Source organism: Molothrus ater, chromosome 2 (genome assembly GCF_012460135.2).
Source record: "Molothrus ater isolate BHLD 08-10-18 breed brown headed cowbird chromosome 2, BPBGC_Mater_1.1, whole genome shotgun sequence".
Taxonomy (NCBI): Eukaryota; Metazoa; Chordata; class Aves; order Passeriformes; family Icteridae; genus Molothrus; species Molothrus ater.
The window spans coordinates 89,040,810-89,061,425 of record NC_050479.2 but is presented as its reverse complement, the minus strand read 5'-3'; the positions used below and the strand labels follow the sequence as shown (position 1 = coordinate 89,061,425).

General features: G+C 52.2%; 1 protein-coding gene across 4 annotated transcripts; it reads right to left on the bottom strand.

The window, feature by feature from the left end:
• On the bottom strand, window positions 1-12,842 carry PIANP (PILR alpha associated neural protein). Of its 4 annotated transcripts, XM_036404306.2 has the most exons (7): window positions 12,662-12,842; window positions 12,186-12,353; window positions 5,842-5,910; window positions 5,113-5,702; window positions 4,886-4,967; window positions 4,423-4,650; window positions 1-4,269 (listed from the first exon to the last, which is right to left on the bottom strand). In XM_036404306.2, exons 3-7 carry the CDS (start codon window positions 5,856-5,858, stop codon window positions 4,248-4,250), a joined length of 939 nt encoding a protein of 312 aa, XP_036260199.1. In that variant the 5' UTR covers window positions 5,859-5,910; window positions 12,186-12,353; window positions 12,662-12,842; the 3' UTR covers window positions 1-4,247. The 4 variants fall into 4 exon arrangements, with proteins under 4 accessions (XP_036260199.1, XP_036260200.1, XP_036260201.1 ...); XM_036404307.2 differs by lacking the exon at window positions 12,662-12,842 and having other exon boundaries at window positions 5,113-5,699; window positions 12,186-12,541; XM_036404308.2 differs by lacking the exon at window positions 12,662-12,842 and having other exon boundaries at window positions 5,814-5,910; window positions 12,186-12,540.
• Window positions 12,843-20,616: the final 7,774 nt, after the last annotated feature.

Genomic DNA, 20,616 nt, shown 5'->3' with positions numbered 1-20,616 from the left:
TTTCAATATTTTGCAAAGTTTTATTTAAAAATGTTGAAACTAACATCCCACAAGATTTGAATACTTCACCACAAGGAGAAGAGAAATCCTACAAAAATATATATCACAGCGCACAAGGGCAGGGGAGGGGAAGAGCGAGACTGAGCAGAGGAGCAGGAGGAGGCTGGAGGGGAGGATGGGAGCTGGGTCAGAACGAGACTGAGTGGCAAAGGGACAACAAGAGAGGAGCAGGGAAAGTGAAACAGTAGGAAGGGAGAGAGAACCAGGAGGGAGACCATGGTACAGGACAAGAGTGGGAAGAGGGAAAACAGTGGGAGAGGGAAAACAACAGGAAAAGAGGAGTAGAGAGCCAGCAGTTGGTGAAGGGAGGGGACCTCTCTCTATGGTCCTGCCAGGGTAGGGCCAGGACTACAGTGGGACATTAGCAGGGATGCAGCTGGGGAGCTGGAGTTTGACCCAGGACTTTTGTGCTGCAGGTCTCAGCTCTAAGGCTGTGCCACAGATGTGGTTTGTCAGAGTGAAAAACAAAACAGTTTAATTTAGAACAGTCTCAAGGTGGTCCTGTTTGAGAACTTGCAGGGAATGAACAAACCACTCCTTTCCAAGCATTTTTCTTCATCGGGAAGTGGAGTGGGAAATGAAGGGACCAGATTTGCAAGGGCACTTGGGTGCCATTGAGGAAGAGGTAGATAGCCCTCTCTGAATTTTGGGATGCTTGGCTGGATGTTAGCCCCTGGAAAGTGGACTGGAGGAGAGGTGTGGAAACACACACTAGAGGTCTGCTCCCCTGCCTACCAATTGCAACCAACCAGATGGGAAAGCCCAAGCAGGATTTGGCCTTGTGGTCATACCACTCTCTTGGGTAAAGAGAAGGAGACCTCAGTGCCTGCTTCAAAGCAGGAACTTCCCTCCCTTCCACTGTGCTCACAGAGAGACCACCCTTGTGTTCAAAAAGCCAAGGCTCTGCAGGAGCTCAGCAGAGACACAGTCACTTCATCTCACTTGGCCCACCTGAATGTCCCCTTTCAATAGCATAGAAATGTTGGGCAGAATTAGCCCAAGACTATGAACACTTACAGTTGGTTTCCCTGCACACTTTTCTCTCTAATGGAAAGAAAAAACTTTCTGTTCCTAATGGAAAGGAAAAAAATCTTTCTCCTCCATTCATGTAGAAGACAGGGAAACCTGATGGGCTGTGACTAAGAAGGTGCTGTCCTCTGCCCTGGCTCGGTACTGTCAACCCATCCATGTGCACATCCTACAAAATATTACCCTGGGCCAGGGTAAAGACTTCAGGCATGCTCTGGCTCCAGTCTGTGTAGAAGATGGTTTATAAGGCTCCAGTCATGGGGAAAACAGATCCAGTGAGATTATTTATTAACTGGAAGAAGCTTGTGTGTCCACATGTGTTCTGAGTGTTTTGTTCCAGAGACAAAGCATAGCAATGAATGCTTGGGCAGAACAATGAAGTAGTTTCCCTGTATCTAACCTGTTTTGTGTGAGAAATTGAATGACTATCATAAAAACATATTTGGCTAGGAAAATTGTTCTTACAAAAGGTGTTCATTATACCCAAGCCTCTGTTGTTGTAAGAGTTTTCTCTACACAGCTCCACCAGCTTTCCCTTACCACAGTATCCACGAAAGGTTTCTCTCCCTGGAGATACTTTTACCAAAACCAGAGACATGTAAAAGGGGGAGGAAAAAAACCCAAACCACCAAAATCTGATTTGTTTGCAGAATTTACAAAAGCCTTCCCAGGAGAGCACAGGGCTTCCCCACATCAAGTGTTGGAAAATGTTCTCACTATGCCTCCTGTGGTCCCCTGCCACTTTCTTACAAACCTTCTCTCCATGCAGCATGTGGAAAGTCCAAGGACAGCCATTGAAGTGGAAGAGTCTAAACTCTGGCCTTGTTTCAACAAATGCTGTTGATCAAAGAACAATCTAATTAATCTGGTCTGGAAAATTACTTAAACCAGTTCAAGGTATTGCAAATTGCCAGCAATCAGCAGTGCAGCCTCCTGCAGATGTCCTTCCCCAGCAGGGACGTGCCAGGGAGAGGGGGAACAGCAATGAATGGGGCAGCGAGCAGGAACTGCCACCTGGTCCTTCCAGATCCATCTGCAGCTTAAATGTCCACCCAAGCCTTGCATGGATCCTGAATAAGAACAGGCTCAGTAACAGATCGATCTACGGTAAAGCACTAATATCCCCTGCTGTAAGCACAGAATCAACCTGTGCTTAGACTAGAGATCTCCAGAGTCCTTTTCCACCTACATCTTTTAGCCACTCTGTGCTTTTAATAAGCCAGTAATTTTATTTGACCTGTCATTTTCTCCAAATCTCTACTGTTTTTGGGAAGCTTATTGTAATTTACACTCTGATTTAAATGCCCTTCACAGTGAGTCAGATGGGACCCGAGAACACCTAATGGTTCAGCTGGGTAAACGGGCAGAACCAGGCCTCTTATGAAATTCCCTGTGCTTTGTCCTATAAAGAACAGGCTTTTTATGCAGAGATAAAGGATGAAAGGCTGCTTCCCTCTCTCCAAGATCACTTTGTCAGAGACCTTGTATAGTGCATTAGGGCCTTCAAATTGTGGGTGATTTTCCTGCATCTGGCCACATCAGTCCAGCAACTAAAGGTGTTTGTACACTGTAGGGGCAGCCTTATCTAAATGTGCATCTTTTCACCTCAGTGGTTGTCAGTGTGGGGTTTTCATTGATTTGAAGTTGTCCATAAAAGCTAAGAGGAACTATTGTCATTAAGCTGAAATTTGCCATCTCACACGTCCTCAAAGTGACACCCACGTGTCCATGCCTAGGAAGAGGTGGAGGTGCATGGATCTTGCTCACACAGGTAAGTGACAGTGTGGCTTCCAGCCCCACAGACCACCAGGGCCCTGAAGGACATGTGCAGGCAATCAGTTTGGACAGATGACTTGTGCCATTGCTTTCAGTTTTTAACCAGCTGGAGGACTGAATGAAGCTTCATCTGGGAGCCCAGATACGCCTCTGTCATGCCCTTGGTGAGCACTGCCTCGTGGGTTTCCAGTCACCTTGGACCCCAGAGAGACCTAGTAGCAGTACATGGCAACCCTTCCAATGTTCCCAAGATCAACTCTAAACTGCTCTTGGTCATCCCAGGTGCAGAGTCCTGGCTGCTGCCTTGCTGCCCGTGCCAGGAGTATCCGAAAGCAAATCTCTTCCTGAGCCCAGCAAAATTCAAGTTCCTCATGCCCAGCAATGTCTGCATTCCATGCTTTAGCTGTGTGCAGGACACTTGCTAAGAAACACGGTGAGCAGAGGGTTTCACCTCGGATTTTCTGGAAAGCCTCATCACAGACTGGTATTATTCAGAAAAACCTTACTGAAGGAGGCTGAAGGAGTGCAGAGGGACAGCAAGGAGGCTTTCAAAGATCAAAACATTTGGAAAGCTAAAGGAATAATTTTCAACTTTAGCTGGCAAGAGATGTGGCATGGGGGTGGGAACTGAGGGGAAAAACTGTGGACGGAGAGAGGAAGAAAGATACAAGCTGAAGAGAAAAAAACCCAAAGGAGTGTTAGGCAGAAAGAAACTGGAAAGATGTGAAAATCTTCCATCTAGGGGGAAGATAATGTTTCCTTCAAAGGAATGGGTTGTTGAGAGGGCCCACGTGCTCTGTGAGCCTCTTCTGCCCAAGCTTCACCCACCCTTGGGACTCTCAGGAGGGCCAAGGTCTCAGGAACAGACGAAGTTGCCACCATCCGAGTCACCTGGCGGGCAATCCTGCAGCCACTGAACTCCAGACATTCACTGCAAAGCACACGACATGAGAAGGGACACACGGAGGGTGAGGGCCCACGGGGACAGGGGTACGCCTTTCCACCTTGCCTACCCCCGATGTCAGGCATGCACTGGTGAGAGAGTCATGGAGATCCAAGTGTGTCTGTGCACATATGCTAGAAGAGGGGCTGGGGAGGTCAAGATTTCACACCACCACCAGCTGTCTTCCCTCCCACCATTCTGCTCTCTCATCACCCTGTCCCACGTGGGCAGGGTGGGTCCCCAGCAGGATGCTAGGGAGGCCCAGCTCGTCCATTTGCCCAGGCACATCCCGGTGGGGTTAGTTAATAAAGGTGGTGATGGTGGTGGGCCGTGGCACAAGGAGGTTGCTTTTTTTCCTGGGGCAGCAGAGGCGGGGAGAGTCCGCGCTCGCCAGCGGTGACAGAGGGTGGGGGAACCAGCTCAGCCTCTCCCGGGAGTGTCACAGGTTCACCAGTGGGATTCTGGGGGAAAGAGGGAATTGGAAATTAATGAGTGCTTAAACTGCCCCAACACCCCCCACCACCCACTAGCCAACATCACCTTTGCTCTGCCTCGGTGTGCCTGTCCCCCTGTCTCCTGCCAGCCCCTCCTGCCCCAGCTCACTGGCCACTCACCGGTTGAGCTGGAATGCTGCATTCTTCCCGTGGCCACCCAGTTTCTCTGCACCCTCCTGGCCCTGCCTGGACTCCTCCGTCTCAGGTGTGGGGGTCAGGGGGTCGCCGTAGGGCCCCAGGATGCTGACGGTGGTGGGGGAGAGGTCTGTGAGGGGCTGCTGGCTCTCCTGCTGCCTCCCACTGCTCTGCTGCCCCGAGTGACGCCGGCGCTTCTGATTTCGGTCCCAGCTTTGGAGAGAACAAGGGGTGAGGTAAAGAGACGAGCCTCAGCCCTTGATGACAGAGAGGTTTGTGGGATGGACCCCCCTACACTCAGCATTAGAGCCCAGCGTGGCCGAGTGCCAAACCTTGCAAGGGATTGCAGCACCAGATCTGCAACGCTGGGACAAATGGGTCCCAAGCCCACAGTCTTCCTATGGACACCGGCCCAGTGAGAGCCTCCATTGGCCCTAACCCCACTCACCAGAACTTGAATATGATTCCAGTGGCAACCAGGACAATGATTATGGAGATGGTGATGGTGACGTACAGCTGGGGGTCCACACCTGCGAGACAGAGGAGTGGGGCTTGTGATGGCCGCTCCCTCGGATCCCCAGGGAGCAGCAGGGCAAGGGAGGTCCTCAATGAGTTTTGCAGAAGGAGCTGCTCCTGCAGGGGACTGGGAGTGAAAGAAGCAGAGTGCAGGTTTACCTTCCCCCCGGGGCCCGAACAGGAAGGGCCGCAGGGTGGCCGGGGTCTCGCGCAGGTTGAGCCCCGCGTTGTGCAGGAGCGAGTGGGAGTTGGGCTGCGCCGTCGCCATCCCGTGTGGCGAGACGAAGGTGTATCCCAGCGGCGGGAAGCCCGGGTTGGCTGAGTTTGTGTCCCCTCCGTCCTCATCCGACACCGTGGGACCCCACACGATGGCCCAGGGGTACTGGGAGGAGGGCATGCCGTCCTCGAAGCCCGAGGGCGTGGCGGGCCGGGCGCCCGCGGCCTGGCGCCTCAGCCGCACCACGTGCCGCAGCTCCGCTCCCCGCGCGGGCAGCGCCCGCTGGCGCGGCACGGCCGAGCGGGAATCCGAGCCGGAATCCGAGCGGGAATCCCGCTCCGGCTGTGAGGTCCTTTCCCAGATGCAAATGGACCGTGGGGCCGAGGGGCTGCGGCGGGTGCAAAGAGGCCGAGGGGCTGCGGGGCCCCGAGAGCGAAGAGACCATGTGCCAGGAGGAGGGACGGCCAAGACGACGAGGACGAGATGCCACAGCTGCAGGGAGTGGATGCGGGAGAGGAGTGGAGGCATCCTGCTGCGGGGCGGGGAGAAGAAGAAGAGAGCCTGATCTAAACGTTCCTCCTTTGAAAGGCCAAGCAGCCGGGAGCAGCCCACCACCCACACTCCTGTTTTCTTCCCGCCTCACCTGCCAGTGTGGGAAGCTGTGAACCTACCAGGCACTGGGCTCCATCTCAGATGCAACAGTGTCTTTGCTCAGTCAGGATCTTGTCTCATCTTCTTCACTGGGAACCAAAAGGGAGGGCTGTCAGTGTCCCCCCACACAGTGGTGACGGCTCTCTCCTTGCAGGCAGTGTGTGCCACCCCAGGTGAGCTCCTGGCTGGCAGGATAAGGGGAGTCCATGCACACACGCGTGCACCCTCTCCTGCTCCCATGCCCCCCATGCACGGAGGTGCATGGTCCCCATCCCCATGCCAGGTCCCCCCAGAAACACATGCCTTAGCATATGCTCCCAAAAGCAGGGAGCGATCTCCGGAGCACACGTGCCCAGGCACATGCGCAGCTTCCCCGGGGACTCTCCTGTCTTAGGGCCGAGAGGGGGATTCAGCATCTTTGTTTGCTTATCGCTGGAACAAGTTGGAATCTTAATTCCTGTGTTTATTTATAGTGTGGAGTGTGTAATCCATTTATTAAAAAAGAGCCTCTTCATTGTGTGCCAGAGCGAGGGAGCGAGAAGGGAAGCATGGGAGTGGTAAACCAAGACGACTGAGAAAGAGTGAATCAGCGAGAAAAAGTCCAGCCTCACTAAAGAATTTAAGAGAAAAAATATGCCTATCAAATATTTAGTATTTACTTTCCTCTTAGCTAACATGAAATTACCTTCCCACACTCCTTGTCTTAATGTCCTCTGCGCTGTCCCATCCCTCTCTTTCTCCCCTATTCCTCCCTTTTCTCTCCCGCCTCCCACGGCTGAGCAACACAAGCACGGAGTGAGGTTAGGTCCTCTCAGCCGGATTTCTGCCCTGGACGCTCAGCACCGTCCGGAATCAGCCCGGTGTCGTCACTGCTGCCCTTGCTGCTCCCGCCCCTTCCCTTGGCCGGGCACAGCGCCGTGCCGGCCCTTCCCCGGTGAGCTCTTGTGTGCCTGACCCCGCATCCTCTCTGCAACCGCACGCACAGGACGAAAAAAAAATCATGCGAGATGTTCAGCCTGCTCTTTCATCGTGGAAAGGAGAGCATGAATGCCGACAGCCCACGGTCATGCCCTCCTGTGGCTGCCGGGATGGAGAAACAGGCATGCTTGGCTGTGGGAGTCAATGCAGAGGCCAAGCCTGTCCCTCCAGCCCTGAGCCAGCTGCACCTCCCAGCTTCCAAAGGGTTACTGCCATCCGCCCCGGCTCACCCCATGCCCTGAACAAAACCTGCAGCCCCTCCTGCGTGGGAGGCTTCCTCTTCCTAAGGGAAGAACCCAGTGCTTGCTGTGATGTACACCTGAGAAGAAGGGACAGGAGGAAGGGCACCCAAGACTAAGTAGCTGTCTAGCTCCTGCTGCATTAACCGGCGATATTTTTAGTTTCCTCCTGTTAAATATTTAAACAAAGTTCACAGAAAAAAAAAAAAAAGAATTGTTGGCTAATGTGCCCTGCCCCTCCCTCTGGGGCAAGATCAGTCTCTGGAGGGATCCTGAGATGAAGATGAGGAGAAAAGAGCAGCTATTCTCAGCATTTCTTTGTTCTTTGCTCCTGAACCTCTAAGCCTTGGAGGGGACTCAGTATTAAGATGCAGCTCTGCAGAGAGGCAGCAGAATGGAGCAAGTTTCTTCTGAACCCAGATACTGGCGAGATCTTGGCCATCTGGATTATGATCACGATGCCGTGGAAGATCATGTCTGGCAACAGAAATCCATGACAGAATTCATTTTGGACTTTGAAAGGGAAGGAATTCCAAGCATGGAGGACCTCCTTGTGTGAATCCCCAGGCTGGAGGGGACACAAGTTGCAGGAGAGGTTTGAAGATGGCTTAGAGTGCCTGGGGCCATGCCTGGGACTCACCACAGGACATCAGTTCCCTCGGATGAAGAGCCTGCCCTGCTTGTGGCACAGCTCAAGTCTTTGGGGCAGGAGCCTGTTTTGCATCAGGAAGCAGGAGATGTGGGGCTGGGCAGTGCCATCCCAGCAGGGGTGACCTTCTCCAGGTGCAGGCAGACCTCAGTGCCAGTCCCACAGGGAAGTGTGGCACAGTAGTGGTGCACCTATAAGCTCTAGCACTCCTCCTAACAGATGGCTCTACCCTCAGAAATGTGCCTGGGGATAGGAATGCTGGGGTTGCTGCACTCTCCTCGCTCTCCTCGCTTGTTGGGAGATCTCATAATGGAGACATCGCTGTTCTTCTAAGCTGAGATTGTGAGCTCCAGCAATGACACCCCAGTCTATGGACTTCCAGGGTTGAAAACTTGGGAATTAGATACCCTACAGAGCCAAATCCTGGATGGCTTTCACACATGGTTGTCTCAATTTCAGGCCTGTGGAGCAGATAACATATGGAATGAGCTGAGGAGGGCTGAGCCCCAGCACTGACTGCCTCATGTGCACGTGTTGCCAGGGAGGGGACAGCCCATACATGGGGGTGCAAGCCTCACACTGGACATACTGCTGTGCATGGGTTCTGCTGCCTAGAGTGAAGAGCTGGTGATTCCCAATGTCCCCACCCCAGAGGTGGCTCCAGATGAGTGCAGGGATGATGCAAAGTTGGTTGGTCTCCATCCACATGTTCTGGTTTCTTAATGAGGTCATGGCCAAAGACTAGGTCCTGCACCCTGGACTGATTGTGGAGGAGCTGGGAGCAGGACAGAGGTGTCTCCCATGCCATAGAGGGTGTGGGAGCAAAGGAATGTTTCAGGTGAAAATACCAGGCAGTGCAGGCTGGATTCTAGCATGCTTGGAGCATTTATGTTTGAAATGGAGCATGGATGTCCCTGTGGATTATTGACTAAAAGGCAGACAAAGCATGTCTGGGGCACTCTGCGGTCAGCCACCAGCAGCTGGATTGTGTCCTGGGCACCGACCCTGCTGTGTTGGACGGCAAGAATAATGCCCTTCGTTCAGTTCTGGATGCAGCTCCCTGTGTGGATCCTGAATAAACTGGTAGACCTTCAGAGCAGAGGAGGGGATGCCAGTGCTCTCACTACCTGGGAGTATAAATCCCACCTTATACCATTCAAGAAGCCTTTGTGTGCCAGAGCAGAGAGATTGAATTTCTGCACCAGTACCTCATGGCAAGGCTCTTGCTTTCATATGTGTTTCCCAGGTCTAATGTCAATAAAACTGGACAGGGCTACTCCCAGAATCTGAACAGGAAACCTGTATACTTTCACTCTAGGTACAGAGCCTTCAACTCAGCGTTCCGGTCCTGTGATGCACAGATGACAGAGTGTGAATGACAAAGCTATTTCCCCAGGGCACTTCATTGAGCTCAGTTTGTGAATCTTGGTGCTTGAAAACAGTGAGTAAGAATTACACTGTTCTTTGCTGCTGAATATGGACCCCACCATCACTCCAGACTGGGGCTAATCTGCTAGGAACTGCTCTCATGCAATTGCAGGATGGAAGCATGAATCCTGCTGCTGTTCCCCACACCCATCTGTGCTTCCTCCCTCTTTGTGAGTCTCCTGCAGCATGGACCGGCCACAGCTGGGACATGAGAGAGCAGATCTCAGTAGGCATGCCCCAAAGCATACACAGCAGTTCACTAAGGAGGGGCTGGGAATTTACATCTTACCTAATGGCTAGGAGCAGAGCCTGCTGCACTCCTGCTCAGAGCAGGGAGCTCTGAATAAACCCTGAATGTGACACCCTGAGCTCGGGAGTTCAGATACTACTATGCCCCAGGAAAGCCCTAGGATTCGCTTACTCCTTCTCCGTGTTCAGGATTCTTGTACACCTTAATGCCATAGAGAAATCCTATCCAAATAAAAAAGGCATCACAGGAATAAAAGAACCAAGGTGCCAGCCGTGTGCTGTAGCTCCCTCGCATCAAGTGCAATCTGTAACCTTCTGTTACAAAATGCTGAAGTTTGACAAATTCAAATGAGGAACAATACTATTAATAAAGAGGGTCACACACCAGCACAATTCACCTAGGCAGGTGGTGTGTTCCCTACTGCCTGCAGCCTTTGCCTGGCTCTATTCCTAAAAGAGATGCTACAGTTCAATCAGAAGTTATGGGCTTGGCGCAGGAAATTAAATTGGTGAAATTCTCTGGCCTGTGCTCTGCTGTAGGTCAGTCTCGATGATCAAAATGGTCCCTCTGGCCTTAAAATCTGAGAATACCACAGCTTTCTCGATGCCTGGCCGAGATCAGCTCTGACTGGAGAGCAGTTGGATGAAGCCAAGCGCACACAAGCCGCGTTAGTGAGGAGCGGGTAGAGGCTCTTTCCATCCGGGGATGGGAAAAGAGTTGCACCCGATTCTGTCTGGCTCAGCTGGCAGATGATGATCTATCTGTATTTTTGTAACATCTAGAGCTTGACTGCTGTGATACTGTGCCTCTAGGAATGAAGCTGTCTGCTCTCAGAGCGCTCCAGCTAGTTCAGAATGCAGCAGTCTGTTTGCTCGGCGACTCGAGCTGCCGGGAATGCATCACCGTGCCCCTCTGCACCCCACATCGCCTCGCCTTTGAGCACAGAGTCCGGTTCAAGGTCTCCAAACCAGCATTCAAAGCCCAGCATGGGACAGGCCCCAGCGACCTAAGCAATCAATCACCCCTCCTTATGCAGCGATGACCTCACATGACGGATATATTCCACTGGAACAATGAAATTGCCAACCAGTTTGGGGAGAGGGGGAAGGGATGGAAGAAGGGTAAAGAGGCTCATGACCCTGAAAAATGGAACATTCACAAGAGCTGGGCCAAGATTATGAAACTTATGCTGGCTGAAATAACGCTCACCATTAGCAACCCCGCAGCACCGAGAGCTTCATGCAAATCCTTGCTTTGCCCAGCTCCCCCACTGCAACGATTCCACTCAAAATAGTGATGAAAAAATCAAAACAAACCTGAGGAGGACCCAGCCCTCCTTACAGAGAAGGAATGCTCGGTTGGCTGTCATTTTTTAATCTCCCAGCCAGCACCAAGGGCTGTGGTGACAGCTACTGATAGGAGTCTGTGATCTGGGACCACGGAACCTAGCAGCTCTCTCCAAGCACTGAGGAGAGTGAGTTCAGGCACTGGCAGCGAGACCCCCCCACACTGCGTGATGCCCTGGGCACACCACACCTGTCTTTTTCTCAGTGGCCATGAACACCCTGGAGTTCCTGGTCCAAGAGGCAGAGATGCGGTCATTCCTGGTCTGGCAGCAGGAAGCAGGAGCCCCGGTGTTGGTGGAAAGGGGTTATGTATATGCCCTGCTGGATTTGGCTGGGTGGGGACAGGGAAAGGGAGGAATCCCAGAGCAGATGACCCAGGGAGACAATTCTGCTGTACTCGAAGGAGTTTTGGCAGCTGGGACTGTGAATCCGAATGCTGGTGGTGGAGATGCCAAGCCCATCCAGGGAAAGAGTTGCTGCTATGCATGGGGCTGGGAGCAGCACCTCCCAGAGCTGGCTGAATTTAGGGGCTGGCAGCTGGAATGCAGTGCCTCACGTCAGGCTGATGTCTGAGGCTGAGAGGGCTGGTGGCAGCACCAAGGAGGATCCAGCAGGATCCCGGAGGGGCTGACACTGCTCGCCCTGAGTCAGTGCAGGTCCTGCAGCGTTCAGTGACTTGCTGATAGGAATTCCCGTGCCAGGCTGCCAGGGTGAGCTCTTATGGGCTGGGAATGGCGATCCTAGGCTGGGACAGAACGCAGGGCTGGATGGGTGATGCTGCATTTGGGTGTTTTCATAGCGAGGGAATGGGCGTGTGAAGCCCATCAATGGTCCTCTGAGCTCAAGTCTCCCTGCATTTGGGAACTGTGAGTGTGGCCCCATTCCAAGCAGCACTCTAGGATGCCGGTCCCCTGCCATCTAGTGCCTGCCTGCAATACATGTCATGAGTCTGACAATGTTCTGCCTCCCAGTTTCCTACTGTTCCCGGGTATCCAAGTGCTCCAAGTGCTGAGTCTCCACATCTGAATTGCTCTCTCTTGCATGGTGCACCCTTGGCCAGGCAGGAGGTGGGATTGACCCCTCTGTTTTCTTTCTCCAGCTGCGCCAATTTGGCTGAAGTAGCCTTCCTCAGCGCAGGCTCCAGTGCTCCAGCACAACAGGTCTGTGATGGAGCCCGGAGCTGGAGGGTAAGAGGCAGCGATCCCTCGGCTGTGCCCCCTCCCTCCCGGCACCTCAGGCATCCCCTGCCCCCGACTAAAAGAGGAGGAAAAGGAGGGGGGAGGAAGGAGACAGCCGGCTGGAAGGAGACAGAGCACCTAGATCGGGAAAGGGGAAAGAAAAAGGGGGAGAAAGGACACAGGGAAGGAGACGGGGAGAGATGACTTGGAGACGGGCATGCAGCCCCCCTCCCCCTCGCCCCTGCAGCCCCGTCCCCACTCTGTCCCCCAAGCCCGGGCCGAGAGGATGAACTTACCTTGCGGGGAGACGAGTGGGGCGCAGCCGGGGCGGCGGAGCACAGGGCTGGGGGAGCACAGCTGCTGCTGCCCGTGCTTCTCATGGCCAGGACGAAGGAAGGAGAGGAGGAGGAGGAGGAGGAAGAGGAGGAGGAGGAGGAGGAAGGTTTGCTGAGGCTGAGCCTTGGCTGAGGGAGAGGGAGCGAGAGATGCCTTGAAATAAACAGCTGCCGAGGACTGGTCCAGCCCCTCTTTCTCCGTCTCTGTCTCTCTCGCTCGCTGCCTCCCGTTAACCCCATGGCTGCTGGCACGGGCGCGCCCGGCACCGTGGCCCCGCTGCAGCCCGCGGGGGGCGCCGGGGCGGCCGGGCAGGGCACGGCCGGGCGGGGGCAGCGCGTCCCGCCGGCCCGGAGCCCCCTGCCCCGGCGGCCAAGGCTCCTCCCGCTCCCTGCCCGCCCCGCCGCGCTCCCGCAGCCCCGCTCCCTGCCCGCCGGACCTGCCCCCCGCCGCCTCCCCGCCGCTGCCCGCCCGGCTCGGCTCCGCTCGGCTCCGCTCCGCTCGGCTCCGCTCCCCCGGCTCGTCGGTTATTTCGGGATCTTCACAGGAAGCGATTAGGTTGCCATGGAGAGAGGTGTCTCCAAGGGACCCGTCGCTCCAGCTCGCTCCGGCGAATGCCACCCCCGGACCGGTCCGTCCTTGGGGGCGGAGGCCCCCCGGGATCCCCCCTCCCCCGGGCCGCCCCCCGGGGCTCATCCCCGCCGCCCCTCGCCTTTCCGCCCCGCAGCAGTGCCCTCGGGGACATGCCACCCCTCGGTCCCGCCCCCCGTCCCCCGTCCCCGCATCCATCATCCCCGGGCTGCGGGCCCCCGGGCCCCCGTGGCCGCCGCGGTACCGGGCGGGGGGGGGGGGGCGGCAGACGCACGGGTGGCCCCGGCGAGGCGCACCCCCGGCGGGGCAGGCGGCGAGGTTCGGTCGAGCCTCACGGGCAGAGCCCCTGGGACACATGGGTGAGGTAGGAGCGATGGGGAAGCGGGGGGGAGGAGGGGGATCCTTCCAAGGTGTGTTTTACCCGCTGAGGGATCACCCGGCTCTTTTGAGCGCGTCCCCAAGCGCGTTTCTGCCAGGGATCGATGAGATGCGTCTGGAAATGGTAGGGATGTGACAGCAAAATTAAAGAAAGAAGCTGATGTGCCTTTGAGGGGCCGAGTGTTTCACAGGGAACATCTCCCTCCACCATCAAGAACCAAACAGAAAGCTCAGACCAAATCAGAAGGGAGCAGCTGAGCAACAAACGGGCGAGAGAAGAAAGTCAATGACAGAGAGACAGTTTCTACTCCAGGGCCTGAAATATGAGGAAGCAAGACAGTAATTTCCTCAGATCCTCAAAAACAATCAAACTTTTCATCATAAAGCGATGAGGAAAGACTGTGACTGACCCTGGGAAAAAAAAAATACTAGAACGAAATAATAGAGACAGCACTGAGCTGTGAAGCAACCTGCCACTGCATGAGGGATGGAAGCAGGTGACAAATGGACACAAAGTACCAAGCCTGAGCACGGCAGGATGGCCAGAACAGGTTGTGCCAACTTTGGACACATATCTGAAGGGTCTGAGTCAGTTCTTCACTAGGCTTCCTGCGAGCTCCTGTGCCAATGAACCAGGCTGCTCTGAGCTTTCCATGACAGGATATTTGAGTCTTGTGTGTGAATTTGTGAGCATGTTTAGGAGAGTCAACAGGTGTTTCACATGTTTGGGAGTGATGTCGGTCTGTTTGGAGGATCAGCATCAGGATGGGGTTGTGTTAAGGCTTGTTGTCACCAGGAGGTCGTGGTGTGGGAGGAGGGCAGCGGTGTCACAGCCAAGGTTTGTGTCAGATGCCACAGCCCCGTGTGTCACCAGGCTGCACACCCCCCACCTTTTGTCCCTTTCATGTACATGGGGCTTCCTGTCAGAGATTATCCAGGCTCCTGTCACACTCCAGCCTTCTCATCTCCAGCTCTCCCAGGACTTGTACAAATCATCTGCACAAACCTTGCTCAGTGATCCCTCACTGTCTCATCCCAAGAAACCCCCTGTGCAGATATGGTGGAGCCGCACAAGTCAGTGCTCAGCTTGTTTCGCTCTCTGTGCTTCTCTCCCTGCTTTCTCACCTGGAAGTAGCAGAAGGTAGAAAGCTCTGGAAGGGGCTACATCAGGCACACAGGCTCTCTCTGACCTTTTCAAATCCTGACGAATGTGTTTAGTATAATTGGGAAGCACAAAACAGAAGAGAAATTTCAAACAGGGAAAGGTCAGCTAAAGGGTGAAAATCCAAATGACGCAAACACTGAAAATCCCCCTGAAGAGTAAAACTACAGAAGGCAGCAAGAGGAGCCAGAAATATGAGAGAGGACAAAGAGCAGGATTTTTTTAGGGACCAAGGAAACCTTGGTAGATGTGGTGGGGGGAGTCAGGAAAGCTTTTGAGATGATGGGAACAGAGAGCTCAAGGGCTGATGTCACTTGTGCCTCACTCTTACGTGGTATAAATGGAATGGCTTGTTTGGTTTCCTTTTCAAAGGAAAGCTAATGTAAAATTACATGGAAATTTGAGGGGAGAGATGGAATCAGGTGTTACTAGCTGTTATTTCTGTCTGGCAGTGATCACGTACAGATCATTTACACCCAGGAGTCCTGAGCCCAGGCAGGCCACTGATGCTGCTTTTCCTTATGTTTCTTAAGGGAAGAGAGACCCATGTTGTTGCCTTGCTACCTGCAGAATCCTGTCTGTCTGTCTGTCTGTTAGTTGCCATGGATTTGACAAAATGACCAGATTCTAGAAGGTAAATAAGCTCCAACAAATTGTATGAAAACCAGCAGCCTGACAGAGGAAGGAGACGCTTCCAATGCCCGTGCTGGAACAGAGCCTGTAACCATGCTGCTGGGCAAAGCCCCACAGGTCAGAGCAGCCCATCCAGCAGGCCAAAAGAATTAAGCAGAAAATGTTGGGAAAGCTGTGTCATTTTAGAAATGTAACAAAGAGCTCTGAGCTATGTAAAAAAGCTATGTAATGTTAGAGAGTGGTGGGGGAGCCCAGTGATGTAGACTGTAGAAGAAATTGCCCCTCACAGATGTGGCAAGCCATGGGAGGGGTTTCATCAAGAGACCCCTGCTGAAGGTATGGTAGTGGAAAGTACAGAACATACAGGAAAAAAGTCCACAGAGAACCCAGTTTCCTCTGCCCTACTGCTCACCAAACAAGGGGTTAATAAGCTTTGGAATATCAGAGACATCCCAGAAGACTGGAAGAGAACTGTGCCCTGTGAATATTTGTAAAGAGCAAACAGAAGACCTGAAAAATTCTAGGCAAAGCAACAAAGAGCTGATATGAGATTCTCCAGTTAATGCCAATCAGCCTGGTTTGGAGGAAACGAATCTTGCTGCATAAACTTGTTTTGTTCGTGTCAGTCTTTGATGTGACTACAGGTTTGTTTGGGAAAGGTGATGGCTCAGATCTATCCAGGCTTCTGGAAGTGTTAATTTCCCAAAGCATGCTGATAAGAAAAAAAAGCGTTATGCAACATTAACAGAGCAGGAGGTTAAGTGAGCTGGTTAACTCCATTTAACGCCCTGTAAACACAAAGGAGGTCATCCCTGGAAGCCCACCATTGAGTGGCAGTGTTTCTCATGTGGATGCCCAGGAATGAGTCCCAGGTCAGGTATGACTCACCATTTTATTCAGTGCTTGGTGAGCAGATATAGTTCATTCTGACACAATTTACTGAGGGCACAAATATTGTTAGAGTCTTAAAAATAATGAGGATAGGACCAGGACTGAGTGACCTGCCCCTTTCAGTAAGGTGGTCATTCTCATAAAACTTCTTATAAGACTGTTGAGAGCAAATTGTACAGCCACGAACAGGAAAAAAAAAAATGCCCATGTCTACAGGGAACAACTTCCAATCCTGAAAAGAGGTGCTCTGAAAAATATGTGGGGATTGTAACAGGCAGAAAACTGAACACAGAATCAGTGGTCCAGGCTGCTGGAATGAGTCTGAAGTGATTCCTGTCTGTGTAAGGACAGAAGTGAGGATGGCAGCAAGGAGACGATTAAACCTCTCTCTCTCTCTGTCTGAGTAAGACAGTTTTCATGCTGGAAAACTGTTCAGTGCTTTATGCTCCATATTTTAAAAATAACTTTGAATCAAAGGTGATCTGAAGGCTGGAGATCTCAGTAATTTAAAGAGGTCAACCTGTTTAATATATCAAAAAGCAGAACGAGACATGACTTGCTTGCAGTATCACTCCTTTCCTGGAGAAAAGTCTACCAAATATTCTGGCAGAGAATAACAAGAGCCAGTCACTGGAGAGTGATTAATCACAGAAACAAACTACCTAGTGAAGTGCAGGATCCTCTCTCTTCTGGAGTCTTTGAATCACAACTGGAGGCCTGTCTGGAAGACAGTTCCTGGTCTGCAGAATCCTGAGGGCTGTGAGAGCAGATCAGAGGAAGAATTATCATGCAGCTACCCTCAAGCAGCCGATACTGGGCTGATTTTAAGTGTAACCCCTGTGTGCATTCGCCCAGTACAAACTAAAGGGTTAAAAGCCTTCTGTATCATGTTGGTATCCAAGAGAGTCATGCCAGCCTCCCTTGTCCTTACAGTGTTTTTGTCTCAGAGTCCGTGTTACACACAGTTGTGAAAAATCGTCTCATGAGATGTGACTCTGCTATGTTTGGAGAGGGACTGGTGAAAAAAAAATGTCTTCAGCATTTTGACAAGTTATTTGGATTCTGTGGTGGTGAAGAAAGGAAGAACCCAGAATGAGCCCGTACAGCTCTACAGCTTTAAAGTGGGACAGGGAGCAGAGAGGAAAGAAAGTGGATCTGTAGCACAAAGAGAATGGAGTTTTCTTTCTGTAAAGATCAGAGCGAGATCAGAAGAGAGGGATGATGCTAGGGGGTGGTTACAGCTAGGATCAGAAATCCCAAACATTCCGAAATAACAACACAGAACGTCTCCATGTCACAAGATTTATCTTAAAATTATGAAATGTCGTACAGACTTGCTTTCATCTGCACTCTTCGCCTCCTACTTTCGGCTCTTTTGGTTACATGAAAATCACATTTCACAGTTTCCCTGTGACCATAAAGATAGGTGTTTGCTTTGTGAGGAAAGCAAAAGCACAGAAGTTACTGCCTCTAGGAGGCTGGGATTTAATTTCAACACCCAGCACTCCAATCTAGGGATGAGGCCAAAGTTTTGCTAAGTTGTGGAGATGTTACCCGTGACTTTTGCACTCATGAAGATGATGATCTTCTCATTTGGAGAGCGCAGGATCTGAGTCACTTAAAGGACCTTCTGGTCTTTGCCCTTGATGCAGGATAAAAAAGAAGCAGACAAAAAGATGGGGACCCAGCACACAGGCCATAGGAACTGGGGCCAAAGTGGAGGAGGAGACAGAGAGAGCATCATGTAATCTGGGATGCTCAGGCTGCCAGGCTTTATCTAACTAATAATGAAAGGCATCAAGCGTGTCAGAGAGTGTGAGAGAAACAGATCGATAGAGAGATAAAACTGAGATGGAAGGAGCCAGCAAGGGGGTGGGGAAGAGAGTAATAAAACACTACAAATCAGCAGGGTTACGTTTGAACCTGATTTGAATGCACCCTGCACTGGTGTAAGTGAAGACAGCAGGTGTGAGGCTATGGTGAATCAAGCCTAAATACAGAAACAGGGAGGGAAAAGCAGGGAGGAGATGGTGCCCTTGTCAATATTGCCCTGTAACCTGCCTTCACAGCTCTCAGCCAACATTACCTGCCCTGCCTCTCCTTTCATCCTGCTGCATGGAGAAGCCAAATATTGCTGGCTCTGAGAATACAGATAAACTTTCCTGCTTCCCTGGGTCATCATGATCTTCCTGAAGAAATGCCTGTTGGGTAAAATGTGTCTTGGTCCCATTTTACCAACTGGAGCATAGGAAATGCTCCTTACTGCTCTGTTCATTGAGGACCTAGGGTAGCTTCCAACAATCCCTTGAGCCACTGGGTGTGAGGCACTTTCCTAGGAGAGCTTATTGACTGTGCCCATGCTCAGTTACCAGTGGAAGATGATCAGAGAAATTTCTTTGCTCAGCTTCAGATTTTTGAGGCAAAGGAGACTGTGACATCTCAAAGCTAAAATGGTCAGATAAATGAAAATGGTTCACATAAATGAAAATGTGCCCTACAAGAGGAGGACTGAAGGTTTTTGGGTGCCCTCCCCTCTCAGGGCACACGTTTGCTTCTCTGGCCCAGCACTCAGACCTGTTTTGCTCCTTATGCCTGGAATTAGTTTAAAGGGATGTCCATATAATCTTCATGGCACGATCATTAATGTTGCAGGTTCAGTTTTTCACACTGACCATGGCTCTCCTCACTGTTCCCTCCTTCTGTCAGTAGCCTCATTGAGGAGGAGACCAAACACTAAAGGAGCCTTAGGGACTGAAGAGGATGACCCTGAGCTTTACAAATGAGCTTGGGAGACAACGATCCAACTCCCCAAGGCAGCCATGGGTTATGTTTTCTAGCTCTGAAATTGTGTTTGGAGCAGAACTGTACCCCAAAGGAGCCTTCTCCATGACTCAGCCACAGCAGCTGTGTGACAAGAACTAGAGTCAAAGCAAGAGAAGAGAGTTGTTGATACTGGCAAGTAAAACCTTAACAAACGTAGACTTTACCCAGATGAAGACTTCAAGATGTTACATTTATTTCAAGATGTTGCACTTACAGAAGTCTGGCAAAGCACAAGTCAACTGCCTTTAATATGTGCTAAACTGATCCAGCTGAAGCCCAAATCTCTTGCTGGCAATCATATGCTGGAGTGCAAACTTGCCCTGATGGCTCTAAGATTTTAACATCTTAAAACCATGCTACCTGCATAGACTGTATCGGGCTCCCATCAATTTGTAGTCTCTTTTTCTTTCATGGAAAATCATTGTGGGTTTCTGAAGGAGCCAGCCATGAGGAATTGGTGATGCACCGGAAACTCTTGGCCAAACAGCTTAATACTGCTTTTGAAATGCACGCTGACTGCACTCCTCCCAGTCCCCTCACAACTCACCTCTGCTCACTGTGTGATTTATACAAGATGAGAAGAGCTCTGAACGTGTGGGTGTTTTTTTCCCCAGATGACCCCCAGTCTCTATTCTCTCTCACCTGGCACAGGGAAGCGTGCCCTCAGCAATGGCCGCATTGCTGTAACTCATACACTCACCAAGAGGTACTTAAGGTGCACTAGAAACATTTCTATCCTTGTGGAGCATTTAAACTATCTTTTTATGGCCATACCCTGCCTGCATCAGGGATGCATTTCTTGACAAGTGCGATGGTTAATGATTCAGCAGATAGTAAAGTCATTTTTTTGGTAAAAATTAATGCAGTAGAGGAGGGGAGGCATGCAGGGATTTAAGAAATGCACAGCTTAAATACATAAGTATGGTGATTTGCAACATAAGATTTTTTACATTTACATATCCCCAAAATAGTGAGATCTTAATGGTGTGAAAGCAAAAACGAGAGCAATGTGTGGGCACACACAAGGTATTCCATGCACCTCTTTTAATTCTGGTGTGATGCTTATAGAATAGATCATTGAGATGTGAAAAACACCGTGCCATATAGTAGTGCATCTGTTTTCTCACCAGTTATTTCAACATTAATCATAGAATCACAGAAAGGTTTGGGTTGGAAGGGACCTTAAAAATCATCTTGTTCCAACACCCCTGCTGGAGGCAGGGAGGTGTGCTATTAGACCACGCTGCTCAGAGCACCATCAATCCTGGCCTTGAACATTTCCAGGTGTAGGGATGAAGAGCAGATATTCACCAGACTGGCAAGACCCATAAATACATGGATGTTCATCTGGCATTGATTGCCTTGTTGGGACACATCTCACTGGGGGAGTTTCGACAGAGGATGGGTCATGAAAAATAAGAGAGCAGTGAGCAGACGCTGCTGGTGAGCAGGGCAGGGCATGAGAACAGTGCAGAAAGGAGCTGAGGGCTGGCTGGTGCCTGGGACCAGCAGGGCCAAGGCTGGAGACTAGCCGGTGGCCGCTGTGTGCCCAGGCAGACCGCAGCCTGTGCTGGCCCGGGGACATGAACGCTGCCATGGCAGGGTGACAAGGGAGACTGGGAGTGGCCCGGGCTGGCCGGGAATGGCCCGGGCTAGCCGGAGGATGCGGCGGAGGAACGAGGCGCCGCCGCGGCCGGCAGCGCTCAGCCCCGCCAGCGGGGGGCGCCCTGGCGGCGGGACTGCGCCGCCGCGCGGCGCCCGGCCCGGCCAATGGGGAAGCGGCGGGGGCGGGACAAGCCGCCGGCTCCGCCAATGGGCGGCGGGTGCGCGTCACACGCGGAAGCGGCCGCCGTGCGCCGGCGGTGTGGGGCGGGTGCGCGGGGCCGGCCGGGAGCGGCCGGGCCGGGGCTGCGGGG

Coding starts and splice junctions, on each gene's coding strand:
- PIANP (XM_036404306.2), bottom strand. Junction 4,651..4,885: donor GGAATCATATTCAAGTTCTG/GTGAGTGGGGTT, acceptor TTCTCTCCAAAG/CTGGGACCGAAATCAGAAGC. Junction 4,270..4,422: donor GCAGCATTCCAGCTCAACCG/GTGAGTGGCCAG, acceptor TCTTTCCCCCAG/AATCCCACTGGTGAACCTGT.